At 38.3% G+C, this 21,037-nt stretch overlaps 1 protein-coding gene across 2 annotated transcripts in view; it reads right to left on the bottom strand.

Moving 5' to 3' along the window:
• RNLS (renalase, FAD-dependent amine oxidase) overlaps nt 1-21,037 on the bottom strand; it is a 328,254-nt gene that overhangs the window by 28,491 nt on the left and 278,726 nt on the right. Inside the window, exon 6 of one of the 2 annotated variants that reach the window (XM_011998239.1) lies at nt 10,817-10,991. In XM_011998239.1, the coding sequence (XP_011853629.1) occupies nt 10,817-10,991 (175 nt within the window). Of the gene's footprint in view, nt 1-10,815; nt 10,992-21,037 lie in introns of both variants that reach the window. The other variant, XM_011998234.1, reaches the window with a different exon arrangement.

The following is a 21,037-nucleotide window of genomic DNA, read 5'->3' as shown; positions in this document are numbered from 1 at the left end:
GACTATCTTGCCCATTAGATGGGGCTAGGTTGACCTGAGAACCAGCTCAGGCCATGCCTGCTTGCAGGGCAGTCCCAGGTATCCTGGGGCCCTACACCATAGCTTCTGTACTGGTGGACTGTGCCTGATGAGTGCAGAGCTCCAGTAGGGCAGCCTCTACAATCATGCACCAGCCTGCCTACTCCTTCCCCATACTACAGCTTCCCCAAGGCCCATGGCAACTGTCCACATTGCTTTGCTGGTGCATGTCTGCATGGGGTGGGTTTTGCTTTTCTTCTGTGAGAGTGCACTCCGCCCACCCTCCCCCGACCAACCACCATTGCAGACAGCCTTGGTAGGCACAAAACCAGCCAGCCTCACCTCCATTAGTGCCCCACCCTTGTATTAACACTGCAGAGAGAACAGCAGATCCTTCTCTTCCCTGAGTGATCACTCCCACTTCCAGTGCAAAGAGAAGGCACCCAGACCTGTGCCAGTCAGCACCCTGCCCCTGAGCCAACACCATCTCCAGTGTGACTGCACACAGTCACCAACCGCATTGCCTCCACCAATGTGGTGAACACCCACAGGGAGGCATGTACCCTGGCATCTGCTAATACTCTGCTGCAGCAGCCATATCTTGGTCCCACCATCACAGTGGGTTGCTAACCTTGAGAAGCCAGAGAACAAAGTTGGGGCCCACTACGAGTCCTGCAGAGTTACAGCATTCAGTCCAGGAGTTGGGAGCTAAGTGTTGGCCCCCTACAGTCTTTCAGAAATGAAGCCAGTTGGTTGAATCTACCTTATGCCACAATCAAACTCTCAAGGTCATCAAATAGGATAAAAGAGGCAAAAAATCCAAAGGTCAGCAACCTCAAAGATTTAAGGTACATAAGCTCACAAAGATGAGAGGGAATCAATGCAAGAACTCTGAAAACTCAAAAAGCCAGAGTGCCTTCTTTCCTCTAAATGACCACATTACCTCTCTAGCAAGAGTTCTGAACTGGGCTGAGGTGGCCAAAATGACAGAAATAGAATTCAGAATATGGATAGGAATGAAGCACACTGAGCTACAGGAGTATGTTGAAACCCAATCCAAGGAAGCTAAAAATAATGATAAAACAAGGCAAGATCTGACAGACAAAATAACCGGTATAGAAAAGAACGTAACTGACCTGAAAGAGCTGAAAAACACATTACAAGAATTTCATAATGCAATCACTAGTATTAGCAGCAGAATAGACCAAATGGAGGAAAGAATCTCAGAGCTTGAAGACTGGCTTTCTGAAATAAGATGGTCAGACAAGAATAGAGAAAAAAGAATGAAAAAGAGTGAACTAAATCTCCAAGAAATATGGGAATATGTAAAGAGACCATATTTATGAATCACTGGTGTCCCTGAAAGAGATGAAAAGAATAGAACCAACTTGGAAACCGTACTTCAGGACATTGTCCATGACAGTCTCTCCATCCTAGCTAGAGAAACCAACATTCAAATTCAGGAAATTCAGAGAACCCTAGTAAGATACTTCACAAGAAGATTATCCCCAAGATACATAATTGTGAGATTCTTCAAGGTCAAAATGAAAAAAAAAAAATGTTAAAGGTGGCAAGAGAGAAATGTCAGGTAATCTACAAAGGGAAATCTATCAGACTAACAGTGGACCTCTCAGCAGAAACTCTACAAGCCAGAAAAGATTGGTGGCCAGTATTCAATATTCTTAAAGGAAAGAAATTCCAACTCAGAATTTCATATCTGGCAAAACTAAGCTTCATAAGCTTAAAGAAGAAGAAGAAGAAATAAGAATCTTTACAGATAAGCAAATACTGAGGGAACTCCTTACCACCAGACCCGTCTTACAAAAGAGCTCCTGTGGGAAGCACTAAATATGGAAAGGAAGGATGGTTACTAGCCATTACAAAAACACACTGAAGTACATAGACCAGTGACACCATAAAGCAACCACATAAACAAGTCTGCAAAACAACAAGCTAACATCATGATAACAGGATCAAGTATACACATATCAGTACAAAACTTGAATACAAATGGGTTAAATGTCCCAACTGAAAGACAAAGAGTGGCAAGATGGATAAAAAACCAAGACCCATTATGCTGTCTTCAAGAGACCCATTTCACATGCTATGATGCATATAGGCTCAAAATGAAGGGATCTACCAAGGAAACGGAAAAGAGAAGAAAGCAGGGGTTGCAATCCTAGTTTCAGACAAAACAGACTTTAAACCAACAAAGATAAAAAAAGAAATGTATTACATAATGGTAAAGGGTTCAATTCAACAAGAAGATCTAACTATCCTAAATATGTATGCACCCAATACAGGGCACCCAGATGCATAAAGCAAGTTCTTAGATACTTTCAAATAGACTTAGACTCTGACACAATAATAGTGGGGGACTTTAACACTACACTGACAACATTAGGCAGATGATAGAGACAGAAAATTAACAAAGATACTCAGTACTTAAACTCAGCACTGGATCAAATGGAGCTGACAGATATCTACAGAACTGTCCACCTAAAAACAACAGACCATACATTCTTCTCATTGTCACATGGCACACATTCTAAAATTGATCACGTAATAGGAAGTAAAAAACTCCTCAGCAAATGCAAAAGAACTGAAATCATAACAATCTCTCAGACCACAGCACAATCAAATTAGAAATCAAGACTAAGACATTCACTCAAAACCATATAGTTATGTGAAAATGGAATAATCTGCTCCTGAATAACATTTGGGTAAATAATGAAAATAAAGACAGAAATCAGGAAGTTATTTGAAATTAATGAGAACAAAGATACAACATATCCAAATCTCTGGAACATAGTTAAGGCAGTGTTAGGAGGGAAATTTATAGCACCAAATGCCCACATCAAAAAGTTAGAAAGATCAAGCTAACAATTAACATCACAACTAAAATAACTACAGAACCAAGAGCAAATACATCCCAAAGCTAGCAGAGACAAGAAATAACCAAAATCAGTGCTAAACTGAAAGAGACTGAGATACAAAAAAATCATTCAAAAGATCGATGAATCCAGGAGCTGTTTTCTGGAAAAAAATTAATAAAATACATAGACTGCTAGTTAGACTAATAAAGAAGAAAAGAGAGAAGATCCAAATAAACACAATAAGAAAAAACAAGCAGATATTACCACTGACCCTACAGAAATACAAACAACCATCAGAGAATATTATGAACACTTCTGTGAACATAAACTAGAAAATATAGAATAAATGAATATATTCCTGGACACATACACCCTCCCAAGACTGAACCATGAAGAAACTGATTTCCTGAACAGACCAATAATAAGCTCTGAAGTTGAGTCAGTAATAAATAGCCTATCAACCAAAAAAATCCCAGGACCAGACAGATTCACTGTTGAATTCTAGCAGATGTACAAAGAACCGGTACCATTCCTGCTGAAACTGTTCCAAAAATTTGAGGAGAAGGGACCCCTCTGTAACTCATTCTATGAGGTCAACATCATCCTGATACCAAAACCTAGCACAGATACAACAAAAAAAGAAAACTTCAGGCCAATATCCTTGAACATTGAGGCAAAAATCTTCAAAAAAACACTGGCAAACAAATTCAGCAGCACATCAAAATCTTATCCACCATGATCAAGTAGGCTTTATCCCTGGGATACAAGGTTAGTTCAACATATGCAAATCAATAAATATGATTCATCATGTAAACAGAACTAAATACAAAAACTATATGATTACCTCAATAGATACAGAAAAGGTTTTCGATAAAATTCAATGCCCCTTCATGTGAAAAACTCTCAATAAACTAGGTATTGAAGGAACATACCTCAAAATAATAAGAGCCATCTATGACAAATCCACAGCCAACATCATACTGAATGGGCAAAAGCTAGGAGCATTCCCCTTGAAAACCAGCAAAAGACAAGGATGCTCTCTCTCACCACTCCTATTCAACATAATTTTGGAAGTCCTGGCCCACCCGGCCAATCAAGCAAGAGAAAGAAATAAGGGGCATCCAGATAGGAAGAGGAAGTTGAACTACCCTGTTTGTAGATGGCATGATCCTATATCTAGAAAACCTCACAGTCTCAGCCCAAATGCTTCTTAAGCTAATAAACAACTTCAGCAAAGTCTCAGGATACAAAATCAACATGCGAAAATCACTAAATCACTAACATTCCTATATACCAACAATAGTCAAGCCGAGGGCCAAATCAATCCCATTCACAAGTGCCATAAAAAGAATGAAATACCGGCTCACGCCTGTAATCCCAGCCCTCTGGGAGGCCGAGACGGGCGGATCACGAGGTCAGGAGATCGAGACCATCCTGGCTAACACCGTGAAACCCCGTCTCTACTAAAGATACAAAAAAATTAGCCGGGTGCGGTGGTGGGCGCCTGTAGTCCCAGCTACACGGGAGGCTGAGGCAGGAGAATGGCGTGAACCCGGGGGGCGGAGCTTGCAGTGAGCCGAGATCGCGCCACTGCACTCCAGCCTGACTCCGTCTCAAAAATAAAAAATAAAATAAAGAATGAAATACCTAGGAACACAGCTAACCAGGGAGGTAGAAGATCTCTTCAAGGAGAACTACAAAACACTGCTCCAAGAACACAGAGATGACGCAAACAAATGGAAAAGCATTCCATGCTCATGGATAGGAAGAATCAATATTGTTAAAATGGCCATACTACCCAGAGCAATTTATAGATTCAATGCTATTGCTATTAAACCACCATCAACATTCTTCAAAAAACTAGAAAAAAACTCTTTTAAAATTTATATACAACTAAAAAAGAGCCTGAATAGCCATGGCAATCCCAAGCAAAAAGAACAAAGCTGGAGGCACTAAAACAGCATGATACTGGCACAAAAACAGACACATAGACCAATGGAACAGAATAGAGAACTTAGAAATAAGGCCACACACCTACAACTATCTGATCTTTGACAGCCCTGACAAAAACAAGTAATGGGAAAAGGATTCCCTATTCAATAAATGATGCTGGGAGAACTGGCTAGCCATATGCAGAAGACTGAAACTGGACCCCTTCGTTATACCATATACAGAAATTAACTCAAAATGAATTAAAGACTTAAGTGAAAAACCCAACACTATAAAAACCCTGGAAGACAACCTAGGCAATACCATTCTGGACACAGGAAGAGGCAAAGATTTCATGACCAAGATGCTAAAAGCAATTGCAACAAAAGCAAAAATTGACAAATGAGATCTATTGAAAGAGCTTCTGCGTAGCAAAGGAAACTATCAACAGAGTGAACAGACAGCCTATAGAATAAGAAAAAGTTTTTGCAAACTATGCATCTGACAAAGGTCTAATATCCAGCATCTATAAGGAACTTAACAAATTCACAGGAAAAAAACAACCGCATTAACAAGTGGGCAAAGGACATGTGCAGACACTTCAAAAGCAGACATACACATGGCCAAGATTCACATGGAAAAAAGTTGAACATCTCTGATCATTAGAGAAATGCAAGTCAAAACCACAATGAAATCTCATACCAGTCAGAGTGGCTGTTATTAAAAAATAACAGATGCTGGTGAGGTTGACGAGAAAAAGGAGTGCTTACACATTGTTGGTGGGATTGTAAATTAGTTCAACCATTGTGGAAGACAGTGTGGCGATTCCTTAAAGACCTAAAATCACAAATGTCATTCAACCCAGTAATCCTATTTCTAGATGCATACCCAAAGGAATATAAGTTGTTCTATTATAAGGATACATGTACACATATGTTCATTGCAGTGCTATTCACAATAGCAAATACATAGAATGAACCTAAATTCCCATCAATAATAGACTGGATAAAGAAAAGGTGATACATATACACCATGGAACACTATGCAGCTATAAAAAAGAAAGGGATCATGTCCTTTGCAGGAAAACATGGATGGAGCTAGGGGCCATTATCCTTAGCAAACTAATGCGGGAACAGAAAACCACATACCGCATGTTCTCACTTGTAAGTGGGAGCTAAATGATGAGAACACATGGACGCATAGAGAGGAGCAACACACCCTAGGGCCTATCAGAGGGTGGAGGGTATAGGGTGGGAGAAGGGAGAGGATTAGGAGAAATAATGGGTACTAGGCTTAATACCTGGGTGATAAAATAATCTGTACAACGAACCCCTATGATACAAATTTACCCATACAACAAACCTGCACGTGTACCCCTGAGCTTAAAAGTTAAAAAATAAGAAAAAGAAAAAGAAAATGCATCGGAAAAAGCAAGAAAAAATTAAAATATCAATTACCACCTGACCTTTCAATGCTGAAATTAGACACTATTACTCACCAGAAATTAATCTCATGAGGGAATAATGTAAGCGTACGGGTGGTCTCAAGCTCTTCTGTGTGCACACCCACTTCCTCCACCAAACAAAATCTGTAAGAAAAATTCTAGCCTTCAGCCATTGCCCATTTCCCCTTTTCTTTGTTACTCCTTTTAACACCTAGCAGTGCTATGGGTAACTAAGGTAATCAGCTGGAAAAGGCCTGAAGGAACCAAATGGAAACTTTTATTGAAAAGGGCAAAGACTTCCTTGTTTAAGAGGTGGGAGGGGAATAAAAGGATAGAGTCAAAAGTGAAGAACGTGAATGGAAGGTTGAAGAAAGGAAAGAAAAAATGACAAGCCTACGTGGCTGATTGTCAGCGAAAGTTTCTGCAGGTTATTAAGGGAGCAAAGAGAGGATTCAAAGGAGTTTTCATAAGAGGGTCATACCAGGAATGAGGAGAGCTTTCCAAAAGAGTTGTGAATGATAAATTTTGGAAATTCTTTAAAGTTCTAGAAGAGATACCAGTAAAGATTGGAGTTATTTTAAATACTGTTTGTGGCCAGGTGCAGTGGCTCATGCTTATAATCCCAGCACTTTTGGGAGACCAAGGCAGGCAGATTGCTTGAGTCCTGGAGTTTGAGACCAGCCTGGGCAACATAGCAAGACCCCGTGACTACAAACATTTAAAAAAATTAACCGGGAACAGTAGTGTGCACCTGTAATTCCAGTTACTCAGGAGGCTGAGGTGAGAGGATCACTTGAGCTAAGAAGTTTGAGGCAGGCTTCTGTAGTCAGCTCTGATCATGCACTGCACTCCAACCTGAGTGACAGAGTTAGATCCTACCTCTGAAAAAAACAAAACAAAACAAAAAAACAAAAGAAAAGAAAAGAAAGAGAAAAGGTACAAGCTCAGGGCAAAGTATTAAATGAAGATATATAACTATAGAAGATAACTGATTTCTAATTGTACTGTACAAGCTTACAAGGTAGTCCACATCCACATCCATTTATTTTTCCAAAGATATTGCATTTCAATGTATTCATTCATTTCCTCCCCCTAAGTTCCTCTCCTGATTTCCTTGGTATCTGAATGTACATTTGGAGACTAAAAAACAAAGTAATCATGACAGTGCTACATAAAGTAAGGAAAAGGGCCACTAACATTTTCTGGAATTGAAGAAAGATGGGGAAAATTAGAGCTAAACCTGAATGCAGACATTACTATAGTTTGAGAAGGACATCATGATAGACACTGAAACGAAGGAAAGCACAGCATAAAATAATGGTCAGAGTATCAGGGTTATCAAACTGATTAAATGTCCCCTGTCAAGGTACATGGAAAGACATTTTCAGTAATTCTGCTTCTAGTGAAAGAGTTAATATATCATACTTGTTACAGAAACCTTAATTCAATGCATAACCGACTAAGCATCAAGTCATATTAACTGGCTAAACATTTAAATTATGGAAGGCAAATAGCTGCAAAAGGGAGGAACTGAAAACCACAAAAAATCTGCCATTGCTTTTCTGTTTGTTTGAACCACCTACTCAAGTGCTTTATTCAAATTAAAAATGGGATGCACAGAAACAGCTCCTAAGTCTTTCAAAAAATGCCTTCTTTCTTCACCTGCCTCTTTCCTAAGAGCAGCACCCACAAGGGCAGCACCCACAAGAATGCACCATTATCTTACCCAAGACAAACTTCAATTTAGAGTCTTAGGAGAAGGCCGTCAGCAAATATTAGTCTCTAGGGTTTCCTGAGCAGAGTACTAGGCATATTGTAGGCATTCATTAAATGCTTATTGAATAAGTGAGTTACCAAATGAATACATGAGAAAACATTTTTTACCCCACTGCTGCAATTGTGAATATGGATATGCGACATTAGGAATAGCACTAGGCTTGGGAGAGCAACACCAAGGAAATCAGAAACTGTCCCCACACAAAATACTCCTCTTTTCTCTTGTAGATAGCAGCTGCTCCCTTAGGGTGGCTTGAGTCTTACAGGGCTGATGCTCTCTCCAGAGGTTTTACGAGGAAGAGGGAAACAATGCCTCATTAAGGGGATCCATCAGGGGATTTGGGAGAAAGGAGGGTGTGGCAGGCAGAAGTAATGCCCCTATCACAAACATCCATGTCTTAATCCCTGGAACCTACAAATATGTTATGTCAATGGAAAGGAAGATTTTAGGTTGCAGATGGATTAAAAGTATGAGTCAGCTGAACCTGAGATGGCGTAAGTATTCTAGATCACACAGGTGGGCCCAATGTCATCACAAGAGTGAGGTAGAAGAAAAGGTCAGAGTGGAAGAAGGATTTGACCTGCTGTTGCTGACTTTGAAGATCGGAGGGGTCTCAAGCTGAGGAATGTGGGCAGTTTCTAGAAGATGATAAAGGCAAGAAAATGGATTCTCTCCTAGGGCCTCTAGAAAGGAATGCAGCCCTGGCCACACTTGGATTTTATTCCAGTGAGACCCATTTTCGACTCTTACCTCCAGGAATGTAAGATAATAAATTTGTGTTGTTTCCCACTACCAAGTTTTTGAGAATTTGTTACAACAACAACAGGAAATAGAAGGTGGGTGAAGAGGATGGAAGGACTTGAGAGGCAGGTAGACTGGTTTCATCATTATTACCTGTGGGGATTTAAGGAAGTTATTTCATCTCTGTGAGGCTTCGTGTGCTCATCACTATAGTTTTTCTAAAACTAACAAACTCATAAGACTGCTTTTAAAAAATATATATTTAAAATAATCTATTTAGGGTTTATCTTTACCACTAGATACATTTTTAATTTGATTTTTTTCTATTTTTAAATTGACTTCACTTGTTTCTTTTTCAGAACAGTTTTAGGTTCATAGCAAAACTGAGAGGAAGGTATAGAGATTTCTAATATGTTCCCTACCCTCCCACATTTCTACCATAAATGAATGTTATGTTCTGTAAAACGATCCTCAAGGTACTATGAGAAGTATATGAAGAGTGGAACATGCAAACTTCTAAGTCTGCATGATAACTTACTCCTTTTCAGGTTTTGCAGCCAATGTAGACTTCATGACTTCAGAGTTGTAAATATAGTGAGATAATTTCAACATCCAAATTGTAACAAAATCATTGCTAGGGTTTGGAGGTACATTGTGTTCAAAGATTTTTATTAAATTTTGTGATATTGCACAACTTTGATTAGGCCATTTTGTGGTTAGGACAAATCTATTTTTATTAACACATGAAATATTAAGAAATAAGTAGATTTTTAAACCCACTTTTTCAGTTTATTAATAAATTACGAGAAAGGCATGAGAGGAAACCTTATAAACGAATGTTTCTTTTAAAGGAGTATTTATAAATCACAAAGCGACTTGATGTATAATATACCTAGCTTCAAAATATATCAACAAGATTATTTCCCTGTTTTCTTATTCAAGCTAACTTAAAATTGAGTTCAATATCACTTAAAGAGAATAGCTATTTAGATTTTTCAATGCTTTTAAAAGGAAAAAGTAAAGTCTTCTAAAGTGACCATGATGTGCTTAAGTAAATATTTTCCCCAAAGGTTCACTGTATAATTTAACTTGAGAAGATAAGAGTAAAACATAGACCTGCTGCAATATTTTAGGAAGTAATTTACTATTTCCTCTGATTTTGGAAAGCCCTTTAAAATATACAAAACCAACTGCAATTTCTCACAACACCACTTTTTCTAAAGGCTTCACAGCTTGGATAACCAATAGGGATGGTAAATCAGTTCGTCAACAAGCTCAGAAATCCCAGGAAAAAAATGGAAAACTCACTGCTTTTTCTCCTGTATCTGCCCTTTGCTTCATTGTCCCCTAAATGACTTCACTACTGAGTTTACGGATCAAAAGACTTTTTCTACGAATACTCACTTCCATTGAAATATGCAGAAATTTTCAGAAAAAGTCAACATTTACTTAGTATAAGGAGTTTTAAATTTGAACTAGTAGAGTGATCAGCAGGTTTAATCTAACCCTGAAAAACAGCTCAACTAGCTGTCCTATGCAGGTACTTATCTCTCTCCCACAGAGAGCTCAGCTGGCAGCAGTCAAAACCAAAGTGGAAACTTAATAAAAATGAAAATTGTGGTAGCAAAATACACTTACAAGGTTAATTTGACATATTGCAAAATTTTGGGAAGTTATAGTGGTTTCTAAGTATCCACAGTACTGATGTAGAAGAAGCCCAAAGAAACAGCTGCATTTGGAGATATAAGCTGCCTTGTCTGAAGAGAAGACCTCAGAATATCAAGGTTTGTAAGTCTTGAGATAGAATTTGAAGATAACATTGGTGAATATTGTATGCACTTCTTGTTGAGAAACAGCAGGACAATAAAACCCACAGAAGTTATATTTATGTGTTGGGCAAACACATGTTTGCTCCAAAGATCACATAGTTAATTTTTTTTACTAGAGAATGCAAAAGATAAAGAAGTAACATCAGTTCTGTTAGCCTATTGGAAAATTGTTGTGCTTAGACCACTGGATTATTTGATTACCTGTGAATATCTCCATTTTTGGCATTTGGTAGCAATTGGCTGAGGCAAACCTGGCAAAATGTTTTCCAGCTGCTGGAAGATTAACTCCTGCACATCCTCAAAGCTGTGTTCCAAGTGTGTAACTCCAAATGGGACAGTGGTGTGAATCACGAGGGAAGGCCCAATTTCTGATGACTCTGTGGCATAAGAGGATCATAAAGATGCATCTTAAAGTGGGTAGGAGGCAAGCATCTCTCAGGATTGCAATTCAAACTAGAGAATTGATCACAATAATCAAGCAATAAGTAGAGGAAAAACTTATTCTAATCTTTAAAGCATAAATGAGGCATTTCTGAAATTCAAAATCAAACTTCTCTGAAGAGGAAGACAGATTAAAGAGAAGTTTTACTGAACAGATTGTCAGGTATTGCTAAAGAACTGGAAGAAAGGGTAGAAGTTCATTTAATATGAACTGCCTTGGATATAATTATATTTAGGTTTGTCTTCTCTCATTCACAAAATTTCTAGCTCTTCAGGGCAGGGTCCATTTTTTAATACAGAGTCTATAATCTTCATAAATTCTGAGAACAAAGTAGATATTCAATAAATACTTGTCTCATTCAATTAATGCTTAATGGGTTGAAATATATTTTGTTGAAATTACACAAATGTCAGAACAAAAACAAACCAAGCTCCTCTCTAAAAACAGGCTTGTCCTCATAATATTCTTCTCTATGTTTTAATTACCATTTCTTTATGTTTTAATCAGCATTAAAAATAAAAGTCTGTCTCATTCAAAACATGAAGCAACTTTCCATTTTTGTTTGCCATTGATTTTTTTGCTGTCTGTTTGTAATCACAAATAATGAGTATCTGCTTTGTATCATTCACTCCTTAGTAGAATATAGAGCAATCAAATAAAGTCTCAGTTGAAAGAAACATAAGTAACTGAGACATTAGAAAGCACCGTCTTGGAAGAATATTAACAAGAATTTGTCTGCTATTATTTGTTTGAATCATGCAGAAGAGAAAGCTGAGAGGAAAACAATGATAGATGTAAAACATATGAATATAATATGAAAATTGGAACTTCCCCCTCCTGAGAGAAGAGAATATTAAAGTGTGTGAGGCACTGATAGGAGATGTCAAACCTGATTCTGGAAATTCTTTAACTTGGGATTGTAAAAGGTAATACAATGATCTATTTGAGTTACAGCAGTACAATTGACACAGGAAAGAAAGAGTTGACATAAGCCACTTACTCACTATGTGCCCGCTTAATCTCTTTACATTTCAGGTTTTTTTTTTTTTTTTTTTTCTTAATGAGAATAAGTTAGTAGCCACCACATAGGTCTATGATGTGCATTAAATAACATAGTACACATGAAGTACTCAGCATAGTTTCTGACACAGAGTAGGTGCTTAATAAATGTAAGCTATGGGAATGGAAGCAATAAGCCAGATACATGGGTAAATCTTCCTGAGTGTTGCCTAAATTATAGGTGTGAGTCATGTTTTATGAAAGTACTTCATTTTTCCATTGCACTCAGCACAAGGAACCCTGGCTTATAAATTTTCTGGCAAAACACAAGAGAAGAGAGTCCCAACATGCTGCAAACTTTTTAAAGTGCAGTGAATGCTTCCAAAGAGTTTCACGTATATGAGGTGAGGGACCTGAATTCAGAATTTGTGCAGTAAATGCAATGGTAAGCTGGACTGTACAGTATTTTCACCTCACAGTAGCTGAAACAACTTGAAAGAGGAAACAGAGGGGCCATCTCTTTGAATGTTCAATGTGTAACCTGTCAGTGAAGACTTTACAGGTTCTGTACAGAGGGAAGGACCCAGGAGTGGGAAATCTCAATTCCTTTCACAGAATACTACCACAGTGAGAAATCTGTTGCATATTGCCTTAGGAAGTGTTATTTATGTTATCAGTTAATAAATTAAGGGAGGCTTGTTCACAGTGATGGAGTATCAATGCCACCCCTCTTCCATACTATCAGGCCTCTGAGCCCAAGCTAAGCCATCATATCCCCAATGACCTGCACATATACATCCAGATGAACTGAAGTAACTAAAGATCCACAAAAGTGAAAATAGCCTTAAATGATGACATTCCACCATTGTGATTTATTTCTGCCCCAGCCTAACTGATCAATGTACTTTATAATCTCCCCCACCCTTGAGAATGTACTTTGTGAGATCCAAACCCTGCCTGCAAAACATTGCTCCTAACTCCACCGCCTATCCCAAAACCTATAAGAACTAATGATAATCCACCACCCTTTGCTGACTCCTTTTCCGGACTCAGCCCGCCTGCAACCAGGTGAAATAAACAGCCTTGTTGCTCACACAAAGCCTGTTTGGGGGTCTCTTCACACGGACGCGTGAGACGCATACAGTACCACATCTTCCCAGCAACAGAGAAAACTACTAGGTCAGCATTCTGAAGCAGGGAAGTTGAGGCTCTGAGTTGACTTATCCATGGCAAGCTTCAAAGGAAAATGAATGCTAGCTGCATGCTGAGAATTGGGAGGTTGCACTGACCCAGCTATTTGTTCTAGGGGGAACTCATAAAGTCACTAAGACCAGTGATGGTGTGATGCCAGGTTTCTTCCATTTACATTAACCATCCACTCCACGGAGAGCAATAAAAAATGAAATTTAAGACCTAAAGTGAAATAGTTCTTGCATAACAATGAGAGAACAACCTGGCTACTTATTTTTATTGGAATCGTATATTTATTTTGAAAATTTAGATGAAAATTTGAATAGCTATGACTGAAAACAGTAAGTTTTGGGGAAAAGCTCCCCCAACCCTAAATTAGAGCATATTTTCAGAAGCTAAAGTCTAAAAATACAAAGAGCCAAGCAGAATTTAAACGTGACCAAAGTTTGAAAATAGAGCAGTATAAAAAGCCACAAATATGTTAATAGGATTTAGAGCATAAATTCAGCATAATCATTATTCCTTGGTCACTGGGAAGTTAATGATGCTATTTTTCTTTTTCTTTTCTTTATTCAGTTTAACAAGAATATTACCTAGTTTTTGGCATTTTAAACGTAAAGCTCATAGTAAGTTGACAATTATTTCTCTACTTTGGGAAATCAATGGCTACAGAGTCAGAAGATAAGTATTTGAACCTCTGCAACCTTTAATAGCCCTGTAATCGTGGACAACTTAATCTCTCAGGCTTCACTTTTTTCCATCAATTAAAAGGGAGCAACACTACCGACCTTACAAGCCTGCTATGAGGATTAAGTGAATTACCCACATAAAAGCCTTCCTTCAAACATAAAGTGCTACACAAACAGAAGGCATTCCTAAGTAATATTCTTGTTTTCACCTCTCCACTGTTGAAAGAGCGGCTTTAGAAAGGGATAACAGAATTGACTTCTCTCAAAGCATTAAGACTGATCATTATATCAACACCCCAGGGACAATGGAAGACTATTCCTGGGTATAGGCAGAGCAGGATTTGATTTTTTGTGTGTATTGTAAGATATACATAACATAAAATTTACTGTTTTAACCTATTTTACGTATACAGTTCAGTAGCATTGAGTATGTTCACTTTGTTCTATAACAGTTACCATCAAGCTTCTGGTTTTCAAGATGCCTGTCTAGTGACATCAGATGCCAGATCTTTTCGGAAAGATCAACGTTACCTGTGAATGGACAAGTTCCAAATGAAAAACTGACAGAAGAGATCCAGGACCTGTCAGAGTGCCCAGGGGAAAAAGCTGAGATACAGGGAAAAAAAAGCAGCAAGGGTCTGGCAGAGATTGACCCCTGAGGAACTCAGAACCCTTTGGCAAGGGGTAGTGAGAGTGTTTCTCTGCTCCCTTCACCCCTGCAACAATTCACTGACTGTCAAACTGTTGGGGAGCCCCTCTGCCCTCTAGATCAAGGGCAATGCTGTCAGTGGTGACTTGGGGAAATTTTCCAGGGGCAGAGAACCAAGTGGCCAGCTCATGTTAAGCATGCCTATACTCCCCTCAGACATGAACTGACATGGCCGAACTGAGTCATGTTGGTTGTGCACCTGTGGTGGGACACTGCCCTGCCCAGGGAATCTCCGCCCTTGAGTCACCACACCACGAGATTCCCCACAAACATACCCCACAACCCACTCTGTCTCTGGCAAACACAGGGGGCTGGTGGGTCCCTGTGGAGCTGTGGGAGCCCTGGAGATCTCACCCTTGGTGGACTGCCTTGAAGGGAATGGGGAGCACAGCCCACTAAAGTCTCCCTTGGGACAAAGGAAATGAAGGAAGTGGCACCAATTGGTGAAGAGGGTAGAACTGATGGTTAGGAAAGGTTGTAGAAAGGGAGTCATCCGCCCCTTGCCACCTTTAGCACTGTTGAGGATGCAGTAGTAGTTCTCCTGGCTGGGGGCTGGTATATGTGCACCTGGAGAAAGCACTTATCACACTTTTTGTAGTGACTCCACACTTGCTGAAAGTGAGCCTGTGCTGCTTGGGCTTGCACAAAGGGCAGGGCCCAACTCCCTGACCCTATACAAAACAGCAGCATCCTGGCAATGGAGGACAGACAAGCCACAGAGTTGTCTGCTCTGGACTGGAGGAAGGGGCTCTGCCCCAAGCCCATCTTAGTGGTAGCTGCCAAAATGGTGTATCAGTAGCCCATAGCCACATTGCAGCTGGGAACCAAAGGAAAAAGTCTTTATGAACTGAATTTTGTGAGTCCTGTGACATGGTGTGATACGGGAAGCAGTTGGCATTCCTGGAGCTGGTGCACTTCCCCCACTGCTCCTTCCCCAAAGACCTCAGCATGCTCCAACAATCTACCTGTGGGTAGGCCAGCTCTTACTCGTAAGTGCCACCTACTGGACTAGAACTTGAACTCCACCAACAAATAAAACACCTGCTGCCAGAAGGGCTGAGTGCTAGTGCATGTGATGAGACTTCCACACCCTCAGCCAAACAGTAGATAGAGCGTTGGCTCATACATTGAATACATTGCTACAAGAAGCAGCATCTGAGAAAGCCACCACACAAAAGCTATCCACAATGAAGGACCCATACAGCACCTTGGTCCTCTGAAAGCACCTGGAAAGGAGGCCAAATGATCATACACAACATACAACATACCCACAAGATTAAAAAGAATTACAAAATGTAAAAGTCTTATCCAAATGACAGCAAATAAAAAAATAAACAGTGACAGCTGCCTCATATGAGAAGGAATCAGTGCAAGAACTCTAGCAGTAAAAAAACTCAGAGTGGATTGACACTTCCAAAGCATTTCATTTGCTCTGTAGCAATAGGTCCTAACAAAAATGAAAAGTCTGAAATGGCAGATAAATAATTCGAAATATAGATTTTAAGGAAACTCAATGAGATCCAAGAGAAAGTTGAAATCCAATACAAAGAAACTAGAAAAACAATTCAGGATATAAAAGATGAGATAGCTGTGTCAAAAACAAAAACAAAAACAAACAAACAAACAAAAAACCCCAAACAATTAGAACTTCTGGAACGAAAAAAATTCACTGAAAAAATTTCAAAAATACAGTTGGAAGCTTTAACAATAACCTAGACTAAGCAGAAGAAAGAATTTCAGAGCTTGAATATTGGTCTTTCAAATTAATCCAATCAGACAAAAATAAAAAAGAATTTAGAAAAATGAATAAAGCCTTTGAGAAATATGGGATTACGTAAAGTCAACAAACCTACAACTGCTTGGTATTCCTGAGAGAGAAGAAGAAAAAGAAAGCAACCTGGAAAACATATTTGAGGGAGTAATTCAGGAAAATCTCACTAACCTTGCTAGAATCGTCAACATCCAGATATAAGAAATTAAAAAAGCTCCCACAAGATACTACACAAGATGATAATCACCAAGGCCTATAATTATCAAACTATCCAAGATCAACATGAAAAAAAAAAAATCTCAAAGGAAGGCAACTGAAAAAATGGGATAAATGATCCATAAAGGAAATACCGTTAGACTAACAGCAGACTTCTCTGTAGAAGCCTTACAAGCAAGAAGAGATTGGGGGTATATTTTTAGCTTTATTAAGGAAAAAAAAAGTCAGTAAAGAATTTTATACCCTGCCAAACTATGCTTCATAAATGAAGGAAAAATAAAGTTTTCCCAGATGAGCAAATGCTAAGGGAACTCTTCATCACCAGACTAGTCCTACAAGAAAAGCTCAAAGAAGTTCTAAACATGAAAACAAAAGAACGATGCTTGCTACCATAAAAGTACACATAATGCCAAAGTACACAGATCCTATAAAGCAATTACACAATTGAGACTACAAAGTAACTAGCTAACACTATGGCAGGAACAAAACCTCACATATCAATATTAACCTTGAACATAACAGCATAAAAGCCCCACCTGAGAAACATAGATTGGCAAACTAGAATAAAAAAAACAAGACCCAACCATCTACTGTTTTCAAGAGACCAATGTCACATATTATTACAGCCACAGTCTCAAAGTAACAGAATGGAGAAAATCTGTCACACAAATGGAAAACAAAAAAGAGTAAAGGTTGCTATTCTTGTGTGAGATAAAAGAGACTTTAAAACAACCATATTTAAAAAAAAAGACAAAGAAGAGTATTATATAATGATAAAGGGTTCAACTCAATCAGAAAATTCTACTATTTTAAATATATGTTCACTCGACATTGGAGCACCAAGATTTAGAAAACAAATACTACTAGACGTAAGAGAAGAGATAGACAGACTTACAATAATAGTGGGGGGTTTCAACACCATGCTGATGGCACTAGATAGAACATTGAGGCAGAAAATAACAAAGAAAATCTGGACTTAAATTGGACTCTTAACCAAATGAACCCAGTAAATGCCATAGAACACTACACCCAACAACCACAGAAAGTATGTTTTTCTCATCTGTGCATGGAACAGTCTCTAAAATTGATTATAAGATTGACCATATAGAAAATCTCAATAAATTTAAAAACATCAAAATCATATCAAGCATCTTCTCAGACCACAGTGGGACAAAATCAGGAATCATACCAAGAGGAACTATCAAAAACCACATAAGTACATGGAAACCAAACAAACAACTTGCTGCTAAATGACTTTTAGGTAAACAAAAGAATTAAAGCACAAATCAAAATATGTTTTGAAACAAGTGAAAATAGAAACAAAATACCAAAATCCCTGGGATACAGCAAAAGCAGGGCTAAAAGGAAAGTTTATTCTGCTAAATGTTTACATCAAAAAGATAGAAAGATCTCAGATTAACAACCCAATGTCACATCTAAAGGAAGTAGAAAAATGAGAACAAACCCAAAGCTAGAAGAACAAAAGAATTAACAAAGATCGGAGCAGAATGAAATAAAATTGTGACCAACAAAATATACAAAAGATCAATGAAATGAAAAGTTGGTTCTCTGAAAGGATAAACAACACTGATAGGCCAGTAGCTACATTAACCAAGAAAAAGAGAGAATATTCAAATAAGCATAATCAAAAAATGACAAGGGTGACATTACAACTGATACCGCATAAATACAAAAGATTCTCAGAGGCTATTATGAATATCTCTATGCACACCACCTAGAAAACCTACAGGAGATGGATAAATTCCTGGAAACACACAACTTCACAAGATTGAATCAGGATGAAATTAAAATGCTGAACCGACCAATAATGAGTTAGAAAATTGAATTAGTAATAAAAAATCTAGAAACCAAAAAAAATTCAGGACTAGACAGACTCATGGCCAAATTCTACCAGACCTACAAAGAAGCTGGTACCAATCTCAATGAAACGATTCCAAAACACTGAGCAGGAGTTCTTCCCCAACTCATTCCAAAACATAGTTGAGGAGTTCTTCCCCACCCAAATCTCATCGAAAATTGCAATCCCCACGTGTCGGGGGTTGGGGGTGATTAGATCATGGGGACAGTTTTCCCCATGCTATTCTCATGACAGTGAGTTCTCACAAGATCTAATGGTTTTTTAAGTGTTTGACGCTTCCTCCTTCACAGGTGCTCTCATGTGCTGCCATGTAAGAAGTGCCTGCTTCCCCTTCTGCCATGATTGCAAGTTTCCTGGGGCCTTCCCAGTCATGCAGAACTGTTAGTCAATTAAACTTCTTTACTTTATAAATTATCTCTGGCAGTTCTTTATAGCAGTGTAAAAATGGACTAATACACTCCCTGGGAATGGGAGCAAGACAAGGATGTCTACTCTCATTTCTCATATTCAACATACTACTGGAAGTCCTAGTCAGAGTAATTAGGTGTGAAGAAGAAATAAAAGTAACACAAACAGGAAAAGAAGAAGTAGAATTATCTCTGCTAGCTGATGACATGATCCTATACCTAGAAAGCCTAATGACTGCTCCAAAGGACTCCTAGACCTGATAAATGACTTCAGTAAAGTTTCAGGATACAAAACTAATGCACAAAAAAATCAGTTGCATTCCTATACACCAGCAACACTCAAACTGAGAACCAAATCAAACACTCAATCCCACTTACATTTGCCACAAAAAAATACAATATCTAAAAATACATTTAACTAATAAGGTAAAATATTTATACAAGGAGAATAACAAAATACTGATGAAAGAATGCATAGATGATAAACAAATGGGAAAACATCCCATGCTCATACAGAGGAAGAATCCATATTGTTAAAATGATTATACTGCCCAAAGCAATCTACAGATTCAGTGAAGTTCCTACCAAATTACCTACATGACTTTTTCACAGAAGTAGAAAAAAACAATTCTAATTAGCTAAAGCAATCCTAAGCAAAGAGAACAAGGCTGGAGGCATCACATTACCCAAACTCAAAGTATACTACAAGGCTACAGTACCCAAATCAGCATGGTATTCGTATGAAAATAGACAAAGATCCATGGAACAGAATACAGAACCCAGAATAAATCCATATACCTACAACTAACTGATCCTGACAAAGTCAGTAAAAACAAACAATGGAGAAAGGACACCCTATTCAGCAAACTATGTGGGGGAAAACTGGCTAGGCATTATGCAGTAGAATGAAACTGGAACACCACCTTTCACCATAGACAAAAATTAAGTCAAGATAGATTAAATACTTAAATGTAAGACCAGCAACTATAAAAATACTAGAAGAAAACCTAGGAAAAACTACTTTGGACATTGGCATATTCAAAGAATTTATGACTAAGACCTCAAAAGCAAATGCAACAAAAACAAAAATAGACAAACGGGATTTAATTAAACTAATTAACAGAGTAAACAGATAATTTACAGAATGGGAGACAATATCTACAAACTGTGCATCTGACAAAAGTCTAATATCCAGAATCTATAAGGAGCTTAAACAAATCAACAAGAAAAACAAAACAAAACATCCCCATTAAAAAGTGGGGAAAGGTCATGAACCGATACTTCTCAAAAGTAGACATACAAGCAACCAACAAACATATGGATAAATGTTCAACATCACTAATTATCAGAGAAATGCAAATTAAAATCGCAATGAGATACCATCTCACACCAGTCAGCATGGCTATTACTAAAAAGTCAAAAAACAACAGATGCTGGCAAGGCTGCAGAGAAAAGGAATGCTTACACACTGTTGGTGGGAATGTAAATTAGTTTAACCCCTATGGAAAACAGTATGGAGATTTCACAAAGAACTAAAAATATAACTACTATTCTACTCAGCAATCCCACTACTGAGTATCTACCCAAAGGAAAAAAAAATCATTTTATCAAGAAGACACCTGCACACGTATGTTCACTGCATCACTATTCGTAATAGCAAAGTCAGGGAATCAACTTAAGTGTCCATCAATTGTGAACTGGATAAAGAAAATGTGGTATATATACACCACAGAATACTATGCAGCCATAAAAAAAAGAAATCATGTCCTTTGCAAAAAAATAACTAAAACAGAAGATCAAATACCCCATGTTTTCACTTATAAGTAAGAGCTAATCAATGGGCACACATGGATATAAAGATGGAAACAATAGATACTGGGCACTCCAGAAAGGGTAAGGATGTGAGTGGGGAGAGAGTTGAAAAACTCCCTATTGGGTACTATGTCCAATATTTGGGTAATGGGTTTACTAGAAGCCCAAACTCCAGCATTACACAATATACCCATGTAACAAATCTGCACGTGCCACCTGAATTTATTTTTTAAAAGCCAACAATGACCGCTATCCATCTCCTAAACTTTTTCATCTTCCTAAGCTGAAACTCCATATCCCTTAAACAA

Source organism: Mandrillus leucophaeus, unplaced genomic scaffold, assembly GCF_000951045.1.
Source record: "Mandrillus leucophaeus isolate KB7577 unplaced genomic scaffold, Mleu.le_1.0 Scaffold1154, whole genome shotgun sequence".
Taxonomy (NCBI): Eukaryota; Metazoa; Chordata; class Mammalia; order Primates; family Cercopithecidae; genus Mandrillus; species Mandrillus leucophaeus.
Note: the sequence above shows the minus strand (reverse complement) of the source record. Positions and strands in the feature narration are given on the sequence as shown.